The sequence below is a fragment of the Leptopilina boulardi genome, unplaced genomic scaffold (genome assembly GCF_019393585.1).
Source record: "Leptopilina boulardi isolate dan_hultmark-lab unplaced genomic scaffold, ZJU_Lbou_2.1 LbouV2_31, whole genome shotgun sequence".
Lineage (NCBI taxonomy): Eukaryota > Metazoa > Arthropoda > Insecta > Hymenoptera > Figitidae > Leptopilina > Leptopilina boulardi.
This window is the reverse complement of record NW_026137874.1, coordinates 922,038-942,940: the sequence shown is the minus strand read 5'-3', so window position 1 is coordinate 942,940 and position 20,903 is coordinate 922,038. Positions and strand designations below refer to the sequence as shown.

Sequence of the window (20,903 nt, the reverse complement as noted above, 5' to 3'; positions counted from 1 at the left end):
ACCAAGTTTTTGTAAATCAAGAATGAAAATCGAGTTTTGATCGAGAGGGGACCAAATTCCTGTTCTTCACTGTATATATATATACATGTGACAATAACAATAACACACAGGTGCGTGCATTGTTGTGAATTTTAAGGACTCGCACAAGTGAATAACTTTTCGCGGGTCGTTGGCAATGTACCGAAAAAAAAGAAATGTGTGCAAATCGAACAAACTCTCGACCGGTTTTCTCTGTTAAGTGATCAGTGGCAGTGTTGGAATCTGGTATTTGAGACGAGACGGGGAATTTATATATATATATATATATATATACAAGAGAGTTGAAGTATCAACTCTCTCATATGTTATTTTTTTCGATTAATCTGACCTCTGACAACATTCGTCATATGGTCTCGAGCTGAGAAGACTGTTTTGAGTATTCGCGACAACACAACGAGAACCGGCAAGTCGCGAGCATAGCCCTGACAAGACGGACAGAAATAGACTCCAAGATCGACGAAATTTCGAATATTTCGACCTGAGACAAACCGGTTGTTCGCGATATGGCGGTGCACAACACGAGTGACGGAGAGGGAGATTCGCACTTTTGGTGGGGACTGATGATATTGAAGAAAGCATGTAGAGGGGAAAATATACGCAGGTACGTACACTTTTATCATCAAAAATTCTCTTTTTCTAATCATTATTTTTATTAAATAATGATTTATCATTTCAATGCATATTTTTTGGTTGTACCTAAGGTTAACATAACCTAAAAATTGACATAATTTTCGCGCTTTTTAAGTATACAGTTTCCTTGATTGTTATCGTATTTACTTTTGTCGTACATAAAGACCCTTTGTGTCAATAATATAGTATGTATATAGTTTTCATTTTGACAATGATTGAAGGCACTCCAAATCCCTTTTTTTGTGTTAAGTAATTTCGATCTCTTATCAAAATAACAAAACAAAATATTTAATTATTATCGCAGCGGAAAATAAACAATTTTATTATAAATTAATTTCTTATCTACTGTGTCGAAAAAAAAAATTGTTTATTGATTTTATTAGTAGGAATTTAAATTATATTGAATTACTAACATTTTATTTCAAATATCCGAGAAAATCCCTTTTAATGCTTAATCCATAATCATTGAACTGCTACCTGACTTAAGTTGTTTCACTTTAAGACTTATCATGAGCCGATTATTTCAGCGACTTATTTTTATCCCTATTATGGAGTTCTTATTATAGGTTCTTATCTCAGGCTATACGGGTTCACCAAAATACGATTACACTGCGTTGAAATTGCAAAAACTAAAGACTGTATTTAGTTGTAACAAAATTTTCATTATACAAAAAACTCTTTATATCTGAATTTTATTTACAATTATGAATTTACAATTTGAATTTAGTTAATGATTATTCCAAACAATGGTTATAATTATATTTCAAATTATGATAGTTTCAATAAAATCATATAAATTAATATTTTTAATAAATTGTGAATTCCTGATCAAATTGATAACTTTTTATTATTAAAAGTTTCAAAACATTTTCAAACAATAGTATTTTTAATTAGTATTATTTTTTAAATATCGAAAGTTTTGTCATTTTAAATACGTTTTTTTTAATATTATAAATTAGGATTATTTATAAGCGATAATAAAAAAATAAGAATTAAGCCCTAAATCAATATATTGCTTCCGTAAAATTATTATTATTATTAGGGTATAATATATAACGATGGTCATATTTCGAATGTTGCTTTTATTCGTGAAAATTTCGTGAAAGGTCAAAATCATAATTTTGAAAGGAGCTTCCCTCTTTGCCCAGGTAGTCAGATTTAAAGAGCCCCCCCCCCTCTCTTCAATACACCAAAAATGAGTCAACAAATGAAACGGTACTAAACGGCCTATTATGAATTGTTGAAACCACTGTAAATATTGTTTTTCTCTCTCTCTCTTCTTTCTTATTTCGATGATTATAAATAAAAATCAGTTTGACAAAATGTTCTTGTAGACAAGTTTTCAGAGATCAATAGATTCGTCCCATTTTCTCTTTCTCCCTGCGTTTAAGCACGACCCTGGGCAAACGTTGTCTACGTATACCGAGGGAGTACGAGAGAGAAAGGGAGAAAAGAAGACATTGACCGAACGAACAGCCGCTCGGCAAGCTCAGGCCAGTCTCTCTTTTTCTCTCTTTTTCTTTTTCTCTGTCTTTTTCTCTCATCCCCCTTTCGCCCCAATTCAACTTCTTCTTCTTCTCCTTCCTCTTTCTCCTCTCGACAGACCAGCCAGTAAGTATATCAGAAAAGGAAAAAGAGAGAAAAATAACAAAAAAAAAAAAAAATACCAGTAGATTAAGCGAGGGCAAGAACACGCTATATTCTATATATTGTCAGCATTCATTCCACCTGCGCACGTGTACCAACTGTGCTTGAACAGCAACTTGTATAGTCGGCAAAAAGTGTTATTTGTCCTAAGACACTACTGTTTTATATTTATGTGATTATAAATTTCTTTTTGAATATTAAATTCATTGACGTAACAATGTCATACGTTTTCGTCAATTTTATGAAAAATAATGTTTTACTCGTCGCGCAAAACAGCTGATTTGCAGCTGCAAATATAGCCTTTATTTATTTATAATATTTATATTTTTTTTCTCTAATATTTTATTTATCTTGAATCTTGTTAAAATTCGACATAATATATTTGAAAGAATTTTACTTTGAATTATTAATAATAATTTCATATATTAATTTAATGTCAAATTTGATTAAAATACACTGAAAAAAAAATTTATTTGATTCAAATACCGGTGTATTTGGTTATTATCAAATAAATATTTACTTGAATCAAATATTTTTTATTTGAATCAAATAAATTATATTTGCTTCAAATACTGAAATATTTGATTCAAATAAATATTTACTTGAACCGCAAATAATTTTCATTTGAATTAAATAAATTTGTATTTTGAACCAATAATTTTTGTATTTTAAAACAAATACCGCATTTAATTGATTCAAATAATAATTATTTGTTACAAAATAAATATTTATTTGATAATATAATCAAGTAATCCGAGTATTTTAATGAAATAATTTTTTTTCAGTGTATATTTAATTTAATATAATATTTTAAATGGACATAAATATTTATATTAAATTAAATATAGAGTTAAATAATAATAAAGATATAAATACGTTAATAATATAAAAAGACAAAGAAAGTTCGGATAACAGAGGTTCGGATAATCAAGGTTCCACTGTATTAATATTATAATTTTGAAATGTGTCAAAAGTAGAGTATTTTTTAATTTACCACTGTTTTTGCATTTAATATTTTTTAATATAGAAAATATTAAACAGATATTTCTATATTAATATTTTCTTATGAAAAATATTAAACAGTTTTTTTTTAAATATTTTTTTATACAAAATATTAAACAAATTTTTTCATTAATATTATTTTAGAGATTTTTTTAACAGTGAATATATTTTCTCTATAAATTATTATTTATCGAATACAGATTTATATTTTATAATCACGTTTATTATTTTAACAGTATTGGATTATTGTGCAGGATATATATTTTTTTTTATATTAAAAAAGAAATAAAGAATGAAAATATCTTAAGACAAGCGTCTCTCTAAAGATATGTGGAGGGGGAATATGGGGAAAAGAGATAATGTTTTTAGTAGATGAAATTCCAAGTCGACAGTTCACTCAACAAGACACTAGGTGGTATACAAGCTTTGCTTTCCAACAACCCTTTTCTTAGTTAGTCCACTCTTTTTCTTTGTGTGAAAGCTCCGGAAACCGGTGTAACCTCTCTATAGAGAGGTGAGGGGGGAAAGCTTTTCTTTTGGCATTAGAACTTGTTGGAAAAAGTTTATTAAATAATTTTAATTAAATCGTTATTAAATAAATAAAAAATTAATAATAGATAAATAATAAATAAATAAAAAATAAGTAGGAGCGTAGGAAAAAAAAAACATTGAGTGTATTTTATAGTTTACGAAGGCAAAAAAATTATTATTTATATAAATAGGTAAATATTTCAATTATACACCAGAAATGCGTATATGAAGATTTTTGAAAAACCAACTGCTTTAACGGTACTAGTGATATCATATAATCGATAAACACCTAATATACGACAAGGAAGAGAGAGATATTGGAATTTCTAACCAGAAAGGTATTCAGGAAAGCAAATCCATTTCCATATCGTGAAAATAGATAAAAAAAAATTGCAAATGGTTCATTAAGACAAAAAAAAATTTTTAATTTTAATTAAAAATATTCTCCTTTTTTTTATGCAATATATGTATACAATTGTCTTATAAACATGATATATAGTTAATTATTTGATATGAGCGCATAAAATGCAATTTGAGATTAAATATAGTATATATAATTAAAAGAAAAAGTTGAATGAATATTATGCTAATGAATTTTGCATATACATGGTTATTAAAACAATTACAACAAACAATTTAAAGGAGACCAAAAGTTTTATTAAAATAATAAGAAAAAAAAAAAAAAACAATGTTGAGATAATTGACAGTTATATGATGATAATTAATTTACGTATACACAATAAATATGAAAATTAGCTTATTAAAAATTCAGAGATATATTAGGTTGATTAAAAGCGATCAATTTAGTTTCCAATTGACAAATTCTTTTCTTTTTATTTATTTTTTTCAATTCGTCTATTGGAAACCAATAATGTGAAAAAGTTTCTTTGTTAATTAGATGAGTGATTTTTATTTAAAAATTTTATTTTTATTCTGTATAGATTGGGTTTCAATCAATATAGAAAACTATTGATTGACTTAATTGGAACTATATATATATAACCATATATTGTTGAAAACTTACTGTTTGCAACTACTATTATTTTGAATATTAACTGTTAATTTGAAAATAGTTTGAAAGAAATTTTATTAATTGAAACTATCATATAACAATAACTAAAATTACAAATTAAATACTGCTTATATAATTTTTGTTATTTACAATTATTATAAATTAAAAATATTTCGAATTGAAACTATTACACTCAGAAAAAATATATGTTTGAACCAAATGTACCATTTTTTTTATATTTACCCAATTTTTTGGTTAGTTCAAACAAAATTTGTTTAATTCAAATAAATATTTATTTTGATCTAAATAACTGTTTGGTTTATTTTAATAAATTTTTTGAACAAAGAAAAAATTTGATTGATCTAAATAAACGTTTGGTTTATGCAACCAAATGTTTGGTTAACTGCGTATTTCAATGCATTTATTTTATGTTGATTTAACCAAAATTTGGTTGCTTCAAACGAATTTTTTTCTGAGTGTACAAATTAAAATTATTACGAATTAAAACTATTAGAAATTAAAACTACTCCAAATTAAAACTATATTACTAATTAAAATTATTACAAATTGAAAATATTACAATAGAAAAAATGTTTATATGATTCAAATAATTTGTTACTTGACTATTATTAAATAAATATTTATATCAAATAATTTTTATTTGAATCAAATAAACTCTATTTAAACTACTAATTTCTGTACTTGAAACAAATAAAAATTGACTTGAAATTATTTGGTTCAAAGAAATATTTATTTGCTAATAAGTAATCGATTATTTGAATCAAATAAATTTGTTTTATGTTATTTAAAACTTTTATCCATGATATTTGACATAACCAAAGTGTTTTTTAAACATATTCACTATTTTGAAAAAAAAAAAAAAACCCCCCTTGATTTTAAGAGCAAAAAAAGCATGTAATCTGCATTTCATATGAAATCTTAAAAGACGCAGCAAATCCCAATTTCTTTTTTTGTCATATATCTTATTTGAGATTTAAAAGGCAAGCCTTCAGAAATTCATCTCGGAAAATCTTGTGAGGAAAAGACTTTTGAGAACAGACGTTGCGAAAAGCTCAAGGGAGGGTTAAGCCCCGTTAGTCTTTCTGGTTACGCCACTGACACGGAGAGAAAAAAGGAGACAGAGAGAGAGAGAGAGTGAGAGAGGAAAAGGGTGAGAAAAAGAGACAAACCCTAAAGCTGAAACCTTTCGATCCTGCGCAAACTCATACACGCACAGTGTTGCCAAGTCTACTCTCTATTTTCCTCTTTTTCTCTTGCTCTACTATCTCTTTTACTTGTACTCTCTATAATAGTCTCTGTTCACGCATGTAAGCTTCTTCGACTGTTTCTGTCGTTCTTCACGTTATGTACATCACGACAAATCGTACATGATAGCAAAGTGAACGCATATTATGTCAGCGTTAAACTTACTTTTCTCACGAGGTCGGTGCGCGCATGGTAGACAGGGGGGTAATTGTGTTAAGAACCTCTTCTCGACAACTTCTATCTCTTTTTTTTTTTTTTTTTGCCCACAAAAGAAAATCTCAGCGAAAATCAAGAAAGAGAGATCTTAAATTTTACTAGACATTTTTCCTAAATTTGTTACCTCCTGACGTTAAATTTAGTGGTAGTAATGAAGTATTTCCGACAGCTCACTTACTGTTGCAATTTTTTTTTCGTTTTTCTAAAAAATAATTTCAAATTATAAATCCGAATTGTAAATTACAGCTCTAAGAGAGATTTTAAGTATACCCGAGCAACAATGTATTTATTGATTATGAAACTATTACGTCATTTCTGATTTGTTTCTTCTTATGAAAACTTGTGATAACTTCATAACACACTTCAGTAATGAATAATCTTCCTTTAGTTTAGAAAAATATCCTTTTTCCATTAGTTAATAATTTAAAAAAAGTTTTTAAAATTTCAATAAGTAATTTAATGTTATCGCTTTTGTGGTAAATAATAAATTTTGATAGAGTAAACGATATGTAGTATATGTATATATATACCGATAAGTTATAAACGGATTCTCTTTATCGAGAATATATCCTATACAGTTTGAGAATGCATCATCCACAAAACATTGTATATATCGGAGTCTCGTAAAAGAAAACTGGGTCAGTCTTTTCGTGCAGGTGGATATATCTCTTTTGCTTTCATGTTATTCAACGTTTCAATATCAATTTCAAGAAACTCGACAGAGATTCAATATCTTCCTTTCGTCTTTCTCTCTCTCTCTCTCTTGGATCCTAATCCTGACTTTATATACCTCGCGCAATATAATACATAATCTGAAAATCCAAAGGCGAACTTCTTGCGGAACTCCTTTGCCAAAAAAAAAAAGTTCGATTTAACTCACTTCAATTTTTCCAGTTATTTGTGAGAAAAATATTTCTCATATGTCTGTGTATATGAATTTATGTCTGATTTTATTTTTCTAATATTCCCGCGGGTAGAAAAATTTTGGGATTACAGTTGCACTAGATTCTGTATTATAAAATGATTCTTGCTGCGGAATTTCAAGATTTCTAAGTTTTGTATCATTTTTGTATTGCAATTATTTTAATTCAATAATACTGGCAAGATTTTCTTTACCAGTATAAATATTTAGAAAGGAATACAGTAAAACCTCGTTAACACAAATTTCACTTTAACAACAGTTTCAGTCCCTTGAAAATAATATGGGCAATATGTTAACTAACACGAATTTTGTTATAACGAGAACAAATTCTCTCCACTGAAAAAAAAATTCTGGTTAGGCTATATTTAACATTACTTTCTAGTTATGTTAACCAGAATTCTAGTTGAATTAACTAGAATTCTCGTTAAAATAACCAGAATCAAAATGTTAAATATACCCTAACCAGAATTCTGGTTATTCTAACTAGAATTCTGGTTATTCAACTAGAATTTTTTTTCAGTGTAGTCCCATCAAATACGGGTTAACGAGGTTTTACTGTACTACGGAAATAGTAATACAGTAAAACCTCGTTAATGCACGAATTCGACGGGACTAGAGAATTTGTTCTCGTTATAACGAAATTCGTGTTAGTTAATATATTGCCTATGTTATTTTCAAGGGACCGAAACTGTTGTTAAAGTGAAATTCGTGTTATAAGGGTTCCTGTTAACGAGGTTTTACTGTAAAACCTAAACTGTCTGGAACTTCTACGCATTTCTAGCAACTTTTCCTCCGTAAATATAGTAAAACCTATTTCCGGAGTAAACTGTACTACTTTTATATACTAATTTTTTTTATTTCCGTAGCAAAATTTGCCAGAAATGCGCAGAACTTCCAAACAGTTCAGATTTTACTTTGTACACTGAAAAAAATTTATTTCGCATTAATGACTATTAACCATAGCAACTTTAAATCTATAGTCAGCGTAACCGAGCATCCTAGTCAATTCAGTTATGTAGCTTGGTTAATATTGTCAAAGTCGATTTAGTAGAATTGACCCCTTGTTTCCTATAGTTATATTAACTAAGGTGTTTGGTTAATATCGCATGTATCTATAGTCAAATTTTGCTAAAGTTTATTTAGTCAAATTGATTCTAGCCAATGTAACTAAGATACCTGGTTATTCTGATAAGCTTCCCTAGTCATTCCGACTAATTGTTGAAATCAACTTTGACCAAGATTGCCTAATGGGTTCCTCTCGTAACCAGGCAAATTACTCAATTCCTGGTATACGGGGGTTAGGAATTTTTTTCAGTGTAGTAAAATGTTTATATTTCTTTCCGTGTAATTATGAATTTGTGAATAATTATTCGTTAATGCCCCTTTATCTTATTCTCAAAATGAATTGCAATTTTTTTTCTGTGTCAAAGATTTTATTGTGATGAAAAAAAAAAAAAAATAAGGCGGAAACCATATAACGAAGAGAAAATGTTTACGGTTGCCTCATGTCATAGTGTTTTATCGTCAAAAGAATTAGCAGGTTTTTTGATATCAGGTGTCCGATCAGGTGTTCAAACTGGGTATAACCAGTCGTAAAAAAGCGATTCAGCTATCTATACCGATAAAGTTTGTTCGACTATGTGTTGGCATGAAGATTAGACAGATTACAACATATGTACAGAAGCGGGATTTGATCTTCTATATATATATATATATATATATATATAATGAAGCTCTCGCGACTGCTCGATAAAAAAGGAGAGGTACATGTGGTGAGGTCAGGAGAGAGAAAAAAGATGAGGTTGTACAGCAGAATCAGAGAAGACAAGAGAAAGAGAGAGAGAGAGAGAGAGAGAGAGAGAGAGAGAGAGAGAGAGAGAGAGAGAGAGAGAGAGAGAGAGAGAGAGAGAGAGAGAGAGAGAGAGAGAGAGAGAGAGAGAGAGAGAGAGAGAGAGAGAGAGAGAGAGAGAGAGAGAGAGAGAGAGAGAGAGAGAGAGAGAGAGAGAGAGAGAGAGAGAGAGAGAGAGAGAGAGAGAGAGAGAGAGAGAGAGAGAGAGAGAGAGAGAGAGAGAGAGAGAGAGAGAGAGAGAGAGAGAGAGAGAGAGAGAGAGAGAGAGAGAGAGAGAGAGAGAGAGAGAGAGAGAGAGAGAGAGAGAGAGAGAGAGAGAGAGAGAGAGAGAGAGAGAGAGAGAGAGAGAGAGAGAGAGAGAGAGAGAGAGAGAGAGAGAGAGAGAGAGAGAGAGAGAGAGAGAGAGAGAGAGAGAGAGAGAGAGAGAGAGAGAGAGAGAGAGAGAGAGAGAGAGAGAGAGAGAGAGAGAGAGAGAGAGAGAGAGAGAGAGAGAGAGAGAGAGAGAGAGAGAGAGAGAGAGAGAGAGAGAGAGAGAGAGAGAGAGAGAGAGAGAGAGAGAGAGAGAGAGAGAGAGAGAGAGAGAGAGAGAGAGAGAGAGAGAGAGATTAAGTACATAATTCGTTTTATCGATCGACCCTCTCTCGGGCAAGAAATTAATACAAATTTACGCTAATGGACATCGAAGCTTTCATCATCACCCAGTATCGGAAAAATTATCGCATTTCAAAAACCACTTCTGACAATACATTATACCTACTTCAATATCATGAATGCGACCATTATGAAAGAAATTGTATATGTTTTTATTATATCTAAGTTAGCAAGATTAGTTAAAATTGTATACTGAAAAAAATTTGCTTCGCATTAATGACTATTAACCATAGCAACTTTAAATCTAGTCAGCGTAACCAAGCATCCTAGTCAATTTAGTTATGTAGCTTGGTTAATATTGTCAAAGTCGATTTAGTAGAATTGACCTCTTGTTTCCTACACTAAAAAAAAATTCTAGTTAGAATAACCAGAATTCTGGTTAGGGTATATTTAATATTTTGATTCTGGTTAGGTTAACCAGAATTCTGGTTATTTTAACGAGAATTCTAGTTAATTCAACTAGAATTCTGGTTAACATAACTAGAAAGTAATGTTAAATATAGCCTAACCAGAATTTTTTTTCAGTGTAGTTATATTAACTAAGGTGTTTGGTTAATATCGCATGTATCTATAGTCAAATTTTGCTAAAGTTTATTTAGTCAAAGTGATTCTAGCCAATGTAACTAAGATACCTGGTTATTCTGATAAGCTTCCCTAGTCATTCCGACTAATTGTTGAAATCAACTTTGACCAAGATTGCCTAGTGGGTTCCTCTCGTAACCAGGCAAATTACTCAATTCCTGGTATACGGGGGTTAGGAATTTTTTTCAGTCTACAATTAGAAGATTTAAAGTGATTTATAAGAGATCAGATAGAATTTTGATGCTTTTGTTATTTATTTCGTAGAAAAAAGTTTAAATTACTAAATATTTAGTAATTATTTTTTTGTGCAATATTGAGGTCTTTTTCTTGACAATTATAAAAAGTGCTGTAAACTTAGAACATATAGTGAAATGCCATTTCAGCTTACGTTTCTATATTATAGTGCGGTATGGGGTGATCTCCGGGTAAGATCAACACAACCAGGTAATTCTGCGGCAGGGGTGGAGTTCACATACACACAAAAGATTCGAGAGAGAAAAAGCGTGGAAAAGATTTCACATCGGTTGCATTCGAGGACCTTTATATTTTTGAGACACGAGATTATATATGGTCTCAACAAATATTTCGTACTGGTAACTGGTACAGTCAGTGTGAAAAAAAGTATTTTCTAAATCTAAATTAGTAGTTTTCTACTAATGAAAGAGTGCGTATTCGTTTACCAATTGAATTAGTAACAGTTTTGACTAATTTTTAGTAAAAAAAACTAATTTCTAGTAGAAAACTACTAATTCATAGAGTAAATCGACTTAGTCATTTAAAATAGTAAAAAATATGACTTACTCTATGAATTAGTAGTTTTCTACTAGAAATTAGTTTTTTTCTACTAAAAATTAGTCAAAACTGTTACTAATTCAATTGGTAAACGAATACGCACTCTTTCATTAGTAGAAAACTACTAATTTAGATTTAGAGAGTAGAAAATAGTTAAAACTTTAAGAATTAAAAATGTTGAAACTTCGTTTTGAGAAAAAAAAAACGAATTTTTCCCTTTTTTTCGTGTTAAAAAAATAATTAGGGTTATTTTTTAAATATAAAAATAAAGGAAATAGAAAAATGTGAAAAAAACTTAAAACTAATTATAGCCTACAGTTATCAATTTACAACCTTCTCACTTATTGTTTCTTTCTGCAGTGAACCATAAAACGATAATTATTTGTTTTAGACTTTGATTATAACAACTAAAATCGCCTTTTCATGTTATCAAGGTTCTTTGTTTTGTCTCTAAAAAATCGCTTAGAAAATTAGATCATCGAAAGAATTATTCGGCAAATTAAATTAAAATTTACACAGAAAATTAAAAGGCATTAAAATAAGCTGTAACGCTTATTATTTTAATCCAATTTTGCTTATTTTAATTCATTTTGGTATTAAAATAAGCAAAATTAGATAAAAATAATAAGCGTTGCAGCTTATTTTAATGACTTTTAATTTTCTGTGTAATTATATCTAGTGGAAAAATTAAACTAAATAAAACAAAAGTTTTAATAAAAAAAATTAAATATTTTTTAAAAAGATAATTGAAATTTACAAATGTAGTAAAAGAGCAATTTTAAGTTTGAATATTTTTACAAAGAAAATTTTCAATAATGATAAATAACAATTTTTCTCAATTTGTTTATTGAATCTCAACATGAGAACTCCATATAGTGAAAGTGAACATAAATAACTACCATCACATAAATTTTGCCATGAGGTAGTAATAGTAATTATTCATTCGCGTTTTTTATTTATTTTTTCTCCATTGTTAAATATAATTATTAGCTGAATGATTTTTTTTCACTTTTTTTTTATATCGCATAGAATCAATTGATATACTTTATTAAATTTTTAAGTTACGAGTTTATTTTAAATATTAACAATCATTACTCTTCTCACTGTATAATTATAATTAAAATATCAAACAATTCTCGATTTTCTTTGTATGCATACAATTATCAATTATCGAAATTTCTGTTATCGAATAACATATATATATTTGATTATTCATTGTTATATACATACAAAGGCAAAAAAAAAACCCCCCTTTATTGGAGTTTGTCCAGTCAAAATAAAGCAACAAATAAAACAGTTTCTTCATTTCAATTTCAAGTGATATAACCCACTCGAAAAAAAATTGTAGAGCGTTCACTAAAACAGAAACTCGTTATCGCAACGAGAGGTAAGTAAACTGGACGAGTTAGTTTTCAACAAATACTTGAAACTTGCGCGGAGAGTAGCTCCTTCCTCTTTTTTATATATATATAAATATTGTGTGTATTTGTGTGTGTGTGTGTGTGTGGCAAAAGAAGAGTCTAACTTTCTCTATCTCGAAAACTACTTTTTTGTTTTAACCCGAGAATTGTTTTAAACATCACGTATATATAGTTGTCAAAAAAACGCGATTTCATTAAAATAAAAACTCACTCGAAACGTTTCCAGTCGAATGATTACGTTTGGAATTATAACTATACCGACCGAATAAATTAGCGAAAGATATGATGGACTTTAAATTTTCTTTTAAAACAAAAAAAAAGAAAAAAAAAAGTTTATTAGAATTTTAAATAAAATCATTTTTTTTTTTTATTAAAAAAGGTAGGAAAAAATTTATTTGATCCAAATAATTATTATTTGAATGAATTAAATGGTATTTGTTTCAAATACAAAAATTATTGGTATTATTATTATTGTTATTTAAATTAAATAAATTGTATTTGAATACAATTTATTTAATTTAAATAAAAATTATTTGGTTGAAGTACAGAAAAATCTTTAAAAATATAAAAATTGAAACATAAAAATATTATACAAAAGTTGTTATACATATAAATAATTTTTCTTTGAATGATCATTATTTTGTGAAACGAGTTTTGTAACATTGATAAAGTTTCTAGTGGCAATCGCCCCCCCCCCTCTCTCTCTCTCTCTCTTTTTTTCTGACAATTTCTTTGAAAAGCAGTTGAATTCTCCTTTCGTAATGGTTATCGATTGGAAAACAATCGATTCACCTGCCAAAACCAGTCTTACGTGCAATTGGTATCAAAATGACAAACCGTGTAAGTTACACTTGCAAAGAGAAAAACGACATTCTCAAAACAAACAAAAAAAATTTTATATATATTTTCTGCCTTCATTAAGAATGTAAGACTCGTTCTCATAGTCTTTTTAAGGACAGAATTTACTGATATGGAAACCGGTATATATAAATAAGTTCAGGCGGCAAATTCTTCATTCTTTTCTTTTTTTTTTTATTTGATTTTATAATCAGTCCATTTTCTATATATCTAAGTTTTCGAATATAAGAAAACAGATGTAATATTTATTGAATGACAAAATTATATTTGATAAATTATTTACAACTGCACTCAGAGAAATAGTATATATTTGTCTCAGAGCCTATACTAACTCATTTATTTGTTGCAAATATATTTTATTTCATTGGAATAAAAAATTTATTTAAACTAAAGAAAAATTTATTTATGTCAAATAAAATTTTTATTTACACCAAATAAATATGTTAGTAGGCTCTGTGACAAATATACATTTATTTAATTCAAATATATTTTATTTGATTTAAATAAATCATTTCTCTGGGTGTGAAAATGAAGTTTAAAAATCTATTGTCTTTTTGTATATATATAATTATTTTTATATCGAATAAAAATAAGTAAATTATTATATAGTAATTTATTGAATAGAATATAAAAATAATATGAGAACTTTGAAAAAAAAGAATTGTTTTAAAAATGATGTCAAGGCTAAAATTATAAATTGAAAAATGGTTTTTTTTTTACCGGGAGAAGTGTCACCATTTTTAATAATCTTATAACTGAAGTACGAATTTATTTTGATAAATAAAAATACTTCCCAACTATTTTTGAGAAAGGAGTTCAAAAGTGAAAACTATTTATATTTCTATGGTAATTTATTATAAAGTGGATGTAACAATTTTACTGCAAACAGTAAAATACCTATTTTATCTAATAAAATACATATATATATACCTGAATAATTAGGTTTTATACTCATTTTTCAAGTCGTAAATAATTTACAAACACTTAATGATAAAAAAAAACTTAAACAAAAATAACTAAAGAATTGATGTTTTTTTTTACATTCCTTTTTTTTAAAAAAAACAAGAAGAGAATACCAAAGTAATTAAACATCGTGCAGCGGAAACGCGTGAAACGATTGCAAAGATTTTAGAATTAGATAATTAGTATTTTTATATAGAAAAAGACTTGTCAGCTTTTTCAAAGTCGAGAATGTGTTTTAATAAAGATATTATTTATGTAAAATTATAATGATAACGCGCGGGCAAAATAGATCGATCTGGTTCACTTCATATCAAAATTAAAATAAAAATAAAAATTATTACTCAATGCAAAGATAATTTATCAATTCTATTAAAATTTAATTTACAAAGAAATTGAATTTTACTTTTGTATTTAATTTATATTTTTCAAATGAATTATTCTAATGATTTTTACGCTAACGATTATTTTTTCCATAAAAAAAAGAATAAAAAACAAATGAAATTTCTTATTAAAAATAATTGTACAAAAACGTGTTTTACGATTTATGAACTTTTTTTTTGTCTCGCGGAAATTTTTTTTTTTTTTTTTAAACAAAGTTTCTAATCATTTAAGTGAACAATTTTTTTTACCTTGAGGTATATATATGTAATTTAGAAGTAATTTTCAAAAAAAAAACAATATACAAAATAGTAGTTTTGAAACTAAGAATATTTTAATTATTGTTTCAATTATTAATTATAATTGTTGATAATAATTAAACTTTAATTTATTATAAATAATTCTAGTTTTAATAATTACCATAATAAAATGTTTTTTTTTTTATTATTATTTTCTTAGTATTTGTTTTATTTAATCGTGTTGAATATTAATTTATTATATATTTGATTACGATAATTTGTTTCCAAAGCAATCATTTGAGAATTTAATCATTCTATTTAGAGCAATAATTATGATACTCGATTGAAACTGATTTATGAATTAAAATGATTGACTTCACAGTTAAATCGAGAAAAATGTACTATTATTAAAAATTAAATTATTTTTTTTTTTAATTTAAATATAATAATAAATTTAAATAATTGCAATGAATAAAAAATTTTATAAATTAGCTATACATTATTTAGTATATGTTTATTCTTTTATGAGTTTTTTTTTTATCACTGTTTGATTAAAACATTAATACTTTTTTTTTATCTAAAAAAAATTGTCGTGTTTTGTCTAAGGCAATTACTTTTAAATTATTATTATTTAATTATTACTTGCTGAGTTTGTTGCTTTTCATTGTATATGCATTTAACTTATTCGCATATATATATATATTCACTGGTTTTTCTGCTTTTATAATATCGCACTTTAATTTTTTAGTCTTTTTTTTTCAAGTCGTATATTACAACAAATGTATTTTCTTAAGTTTAGATTTTCCATTTTAAATTACATATTGTCGTTAATGAACCCTGACACAAGTTTACACACTTTTTTTTCTTGTAATACATATAAAAAATATATATATATATACATATAAACATACGTGCCATGAAGTTATATAGTATCCTGTTTCATGCTCGGTATGGTTTCAATACATAAAGCATGTGTGTTGTGTATACTGCTTTTTAAGCATGTTTTAATGTACCCTCTTTAATGATTACAGTGCAAACTTCCGCATTTCTTTTATTATATTACCTAAAGAAAGGGAAGACTAAAATTTACCTTAAAAAAAAAAAAAATGTTTTTCTCTCCCGTTCTTTTGTTTCTTCCCATCAAAGGCTCTTTCCTTTCTGGACTACTGCCATTTTTCTCTCTTTAATAATATTGTTTCTTTTATTATAAGATTCCATTTTTTTCATTATATTTTCAAACATCAGTTTGCATTTATATATTATAATTTTTCTTATTTATTTATTTATTTTTCTTTACTTGTTAATTTTCGTTTTAAATATCGCTGTTTTTAAAATGACGCACAGCTTTTGTGATATTTATCTTTAAGGCTTTTAAACTACTAATATTTTGTCACTCATAACTTTTGCGATACATAAAAGATATTTCACGATTATAAGATTTAAAAAAAGTTATTGCAATTTTCATTACAGAATCCGTTTTTCTTGTTATTATAAAGAATTTTTTTTTTTCAATTCTTTTTTAGAATTCCTTTCTCTCTTTTTTTTCTTATTCTCATATATAAAGAGAAAGAAAGTAGATTTTACTTTATCAGGATAATATTTATAAATTTGTGTCAGTCACACATGTTGCTAATTAAGTGACAAATTTTTTAAACCGGAAATTCCGGAAGTTTAACCCAAAAAAAGTCTATTTTTAAAGAAAATTCTTTTTAATTAGTCGGAAAATTAAATCAAAATTTTTAAGTGACAAATTTTTTAAACCGGAAATTCCGGAAGTTTAACCCAAAAAAAGTCTATTTTTAAAGAAAATTCTTTTTAATTAGTCGGAAAATTAAATCAAAATTTTTAAGTGACAAATTTTTTAAACCGGAAATTCCGGAAGTTTAACCCAAAAAAAGTCTATTTTTAAAGAAAATTCTTTTTAATTAGTCGGAAAATTAAATGAAATTTTAAAAGGAGAAAAAAAAATTTTAGAACAAAAAATATATTAATTTCTCAAAATTTTTAAATTTGATTTATTATGATATATTCGACACATATATAAGATTGAGACGAAAATTGATGTTTTTGATCCCGGAGAAAATCTCTCTCATATACTCTTAAAATAGACTGGCAGACTGATTACATTCTAACATTGATTTTTGCTGCAAAGTAATTTGTTTTCTTTTGCCACAAGAGAGAGAGAGAGAGAGAGATAAAGTCAATAATGAAAGAATCTTGTTGAAAATCAGTTGATTTATATTGCATTCAAATTTTCATCTAGGAAAAAAAAATGTTAAAATTTCATATTACAAATTTGATTTCTTATATATTTTAAGTAGTTTCGAATAATTTATGATTTTTACTTTTTTTTCAGATTTTCTTCGAAACCATTTCACGAGCAACAAAGAAAGGATCGTTTTTTTACTTTAGTTAAGAAAAAAGGAAAAATATGTGAGAGATGCCTTTTCAGGATGCAATTATATTGGTGAGTAATCTCATATTTTATGTTTCTTTTCTTATTTTAGTTTTTTTATTTGAAATCATAATTAGATAGAATTTACAAAAAATAATACAAAAAAAAAAAAAGTAAGAAAATACAAAAAAAAAATTTTTTAAATATGAAAATTCATTCATTTAATGACTTTCTTAATTTTGATTTCTTTTTAAATCCACAAGATTAATAATGTTACGCTTTCGATAAGATCTTATCTCTATCTCTCTATTTAAATTTTTTTTTGCGTGGAACTTCATAAACTCTAACATATTAAACAACTTTTATAATTTTTTTTATCACACTTTGACGTCAATAATTTAAAAAAAAACCGCAGTACACAACGGTAGCAATCACGAATAATTCAACCAATCAATACCAAGTTCCAAAATGTGTACCTTGTAAATTCCTTCTTCTTATTCTTCATTTTCCCCACAGACTCCCTTGTATATATATATGTATATTCTCTGGAATAAAACCTCGGTGCTCGATAAGCGAATCGCCCTTTCTCGTCGGAGATTCGCTCAATCGGAAAATTCTCTCCCACTCCCCCAAAATAGAGAGTGAGAGAGAGAGAGAGAGATCAGTAAAAATCTGAGGGGATTTGGCTCTGTGTGTTGGGTGGCGCAACAACCGTATATATGAAAAGAAAAGGAAGGAAGGAAACGAGAGGCTAAAAAAGAAAAAAAAATTTCGAGATGGATAGATAGAGACAAGAATGGCGAGAGAGAAAGAGAGAGAAAGATTGCGAGGACGAAGGGCACTCACCTCGAGTTCCTCGTAGGTGCGGAAGGCGAGGATGGCAAAACCGTCGATAATGTCCTCTTCAAATGGAGGCTCCTTTTGTGAGGCACCTTGAAGGGAGGACTTTTTGCGTGGCCTCGGTGGCCGTGGTGGCCTGGGAGGTCGCGGATGGTTATCCCTTGGATGACTTCCCCTAGAGAGTCCTAAACCGAGGCCACCGGGGTCCTCGTCCTCGCCACTGTGGCTGTCCTCCTCATCGGGTCGTTGCCTCTGCTGCTGCTGCTGTTGTTGCTGTTGCTTCGCGCTTGCCAGGCTTTCCCTTTGCGCGAGCATACGCTGAGCTCGCTCGCGTCGCCGATTTCTTTGATTTCTCTGCTTCGCCTCGATCTCCATCCTCTTTTTTTTTGAAATCCCTACTCAAAACCAACTTAAAGTTGGTAAGACAAAAAAAAAATTAAAAAAAAATAAAAGAGAACAAATTCTCCTGCCCGTATGATCCTTTTTAATGATACCAAATCAGCACCTTTAGGGAAAAATGCACTACTCGCGAACACATCGATCCAATCACACACTGTCCACTAAATTTTCACTCACGATTCTTTTTTTCCTTTACACTATTTTTTTTTTTTTATTTTCCTTTTACTGGGAGTGACGATTATACATACATATATATATATATATATATGTATTATATATTGATATTATGACAATCGAACACTGCACTTCGCGGCACGTACGCACGTAAAAAAAAACGCACGCACGTACTCGTCTCAATGAGATTCATGAGGCTTCATCTTGGCGCGACCTCGACCGACCTCCTCTCGTCGCGGTCGATATAAGGATGCACCCAGGTCGATCCGGAGCCAGATGCACCCGAGGGCACCGTAGACTTTGGAATGGCGGATCGTTGCCGCATCGCGGAGGTAAAAATGGCCGCCTTTAACTTCTTCAACACAAGTCAAGGGCCGGCACGCACTTTAATCCGTAACACACCACAATCACATTTGTATTTTCATCATTTAATTTACATTCACTTGTGAATAAATAAAATAATTAATAATTGTTGATCAATACACGCCCCAATTACACTTCGACGACGCGATTTTCACTTTAATCCCATGGTTCAGTCTGTCATCATTTGCCTCACCACACACAGCAGACGGTGCTCGAATAGTATGTGAAAACCAAAGTCGCGAGAGAGAGAAAATTCTCTTTAGTAGCAGAGAATTTCAACTTGGTTTTATATATTACCGAGAACTTTACTGTATCGACGTTGTCAAGGTTTATACCAGCTGATTATACAGAGATTTTTGTTATCATTGTCAATACACGGTTGTCTACTTCTGAATTGTTTACTTGGTAATATAATTGTTCATTTTTTTTCACATTTGATAACAATATATAATGATTATTTTGAGATTGATTACAATTTCAATTAATTTATGAAACAATTTTCATTATCAGATTTAAATTTCATTTTTATTTAGGTTATAATTTTATTTAATATATAATTACATAGTTTTTATCTCCAAACAATTATTGTCAACAAATTTATTTATACTTTGTGACAGTTTTATTTTGAGCTGTCAAATTTTGAGGTTAGTTTGCCAACTGAATTTACAATACTTGTCATTTATGAGTTTATATTCTCAGTAATATTTATGAAAATACTTCTTGATAAACTTCAGACTTTTATTATTAATATTCTTAACAATATTTTTGATAATATACGATAATTATACTAAATAATATTCACAATATTTTCACTGACACTTTTCATCTGTCATTTTTTGGATAATTTTTTCCACACAAATTATTTTGCAAAATAAAAGAAATTTACTTTATCTACAAGTTCAAGTGTCGGAAGTTTCTACGTTTGCCGCTAGAGGTCAGAGTAAGGCAAATCGAGTGCTGGTCGAATCGAAGTAATCGATATATCGAATTAATTTGCGACAAATTTCATTATATAAAAAATTAGTTGTAAAAAAAAAGTACGTTAAAAGTTTTTTTTTTAATTAATTAGTGATTTATGTTATAAAAATATTGGGAAGAATAAAAATATTATCAAAATTCAGTATTTTTCAGTGCAGATGGTATGAATAACATGTTAATTAGTATACATATATTAATTATTTAATTAACAAATGTTAATTGAGTATCAAAATATTCTAACCTCTATTTGTAAAAGGTTTACTTGTTGATTTTATTGTTGGTTCTTTTCCTAGTAAAATAACTTATTAAAATTTTTTAAATTCAATAAACTTGAAGAATGTTAATATTAATTAACAAATATGTAAAAAGCATTTTATATTTAAATTTGAATAATTGGATTTAACGTAAGTTTGTCACTAATTGAACGGAAAATTTTATTACATTGTGAAGTAAAATTATAATTATATTTAATTATATTTTAATTATATTTTATGTAAGAAAAATAATATAATTTAAATATGTACATTTAAGAACAACAATTTATTAATAAATTATAATTTATAATTATTTCAGGGATTTGGTAAAAGTGATATAATAAATTAATTTCTGATCTAATAATTAGATTCCTGGGGCAAAATATTCAATTCAAGTTTAAGATAAGCAAAAATTATACTTTCTTATTCCTTCGGCTGTATATATATATATATATATAAAACTTGTAAATGATATTTCTTCACATAATTATTGAAGTTATTT

General features: G+C 28.0%; 2 protein-coding genes across 7 annotated transcripts in view; one reads left to right on the top strand and one right to left on the bottom strand.

Annotated features, from left to right (window-relative positions):
- The window catches only part of LOC127283289 (autism susceptibility gene 2 protein-like), a 30,054-nt gene extending 10,066 nt beyond the window's left edge, over positions 1-19,988 (bottom strand). For 2 of the 3 annotated variants that reach the window (XM_051308037.1, XM_051308038.1), the window contains exon 1: positions 18,240-19,988. In XM_051308037.1, coding sequence (XP_051163994.1) covers positions 18,240-18,608 — 369 coding nt within the window. In that variant the 5' untranslated portion in view covers positions 18,609-19,988. Of the gene's footprint in view, positions 1-367; positions 496-18,239 lie in introns of those variants that run through there. The other variant, XM_051308039.1, reaches the window with a different exon arrangement.
- Positions 493-20,903, top strand: part of LOC127283290 (GATA zinc finger domain-containing protein 14) — a 40,014-nt gene continuing 19,603 nt past the window's right edge. For 3 of the 4 annotated variants that reach the window (XM_051308043.1, XM_051308042.1, XM_051308040.1), the window contains exons 1-2: positions 493-640; positions 17,355-17,465. The gene's annotated coding sequence lies outside the window, so the exon portion shown is untranslated. Of the gene's footprint in view, positions 641-17,354; positions 17,466-20,191; positions 20,309-20,903 lie in introns of those variants that run through there. The other variant, XM_051308041.1, reaches the window with a different exon arrangement.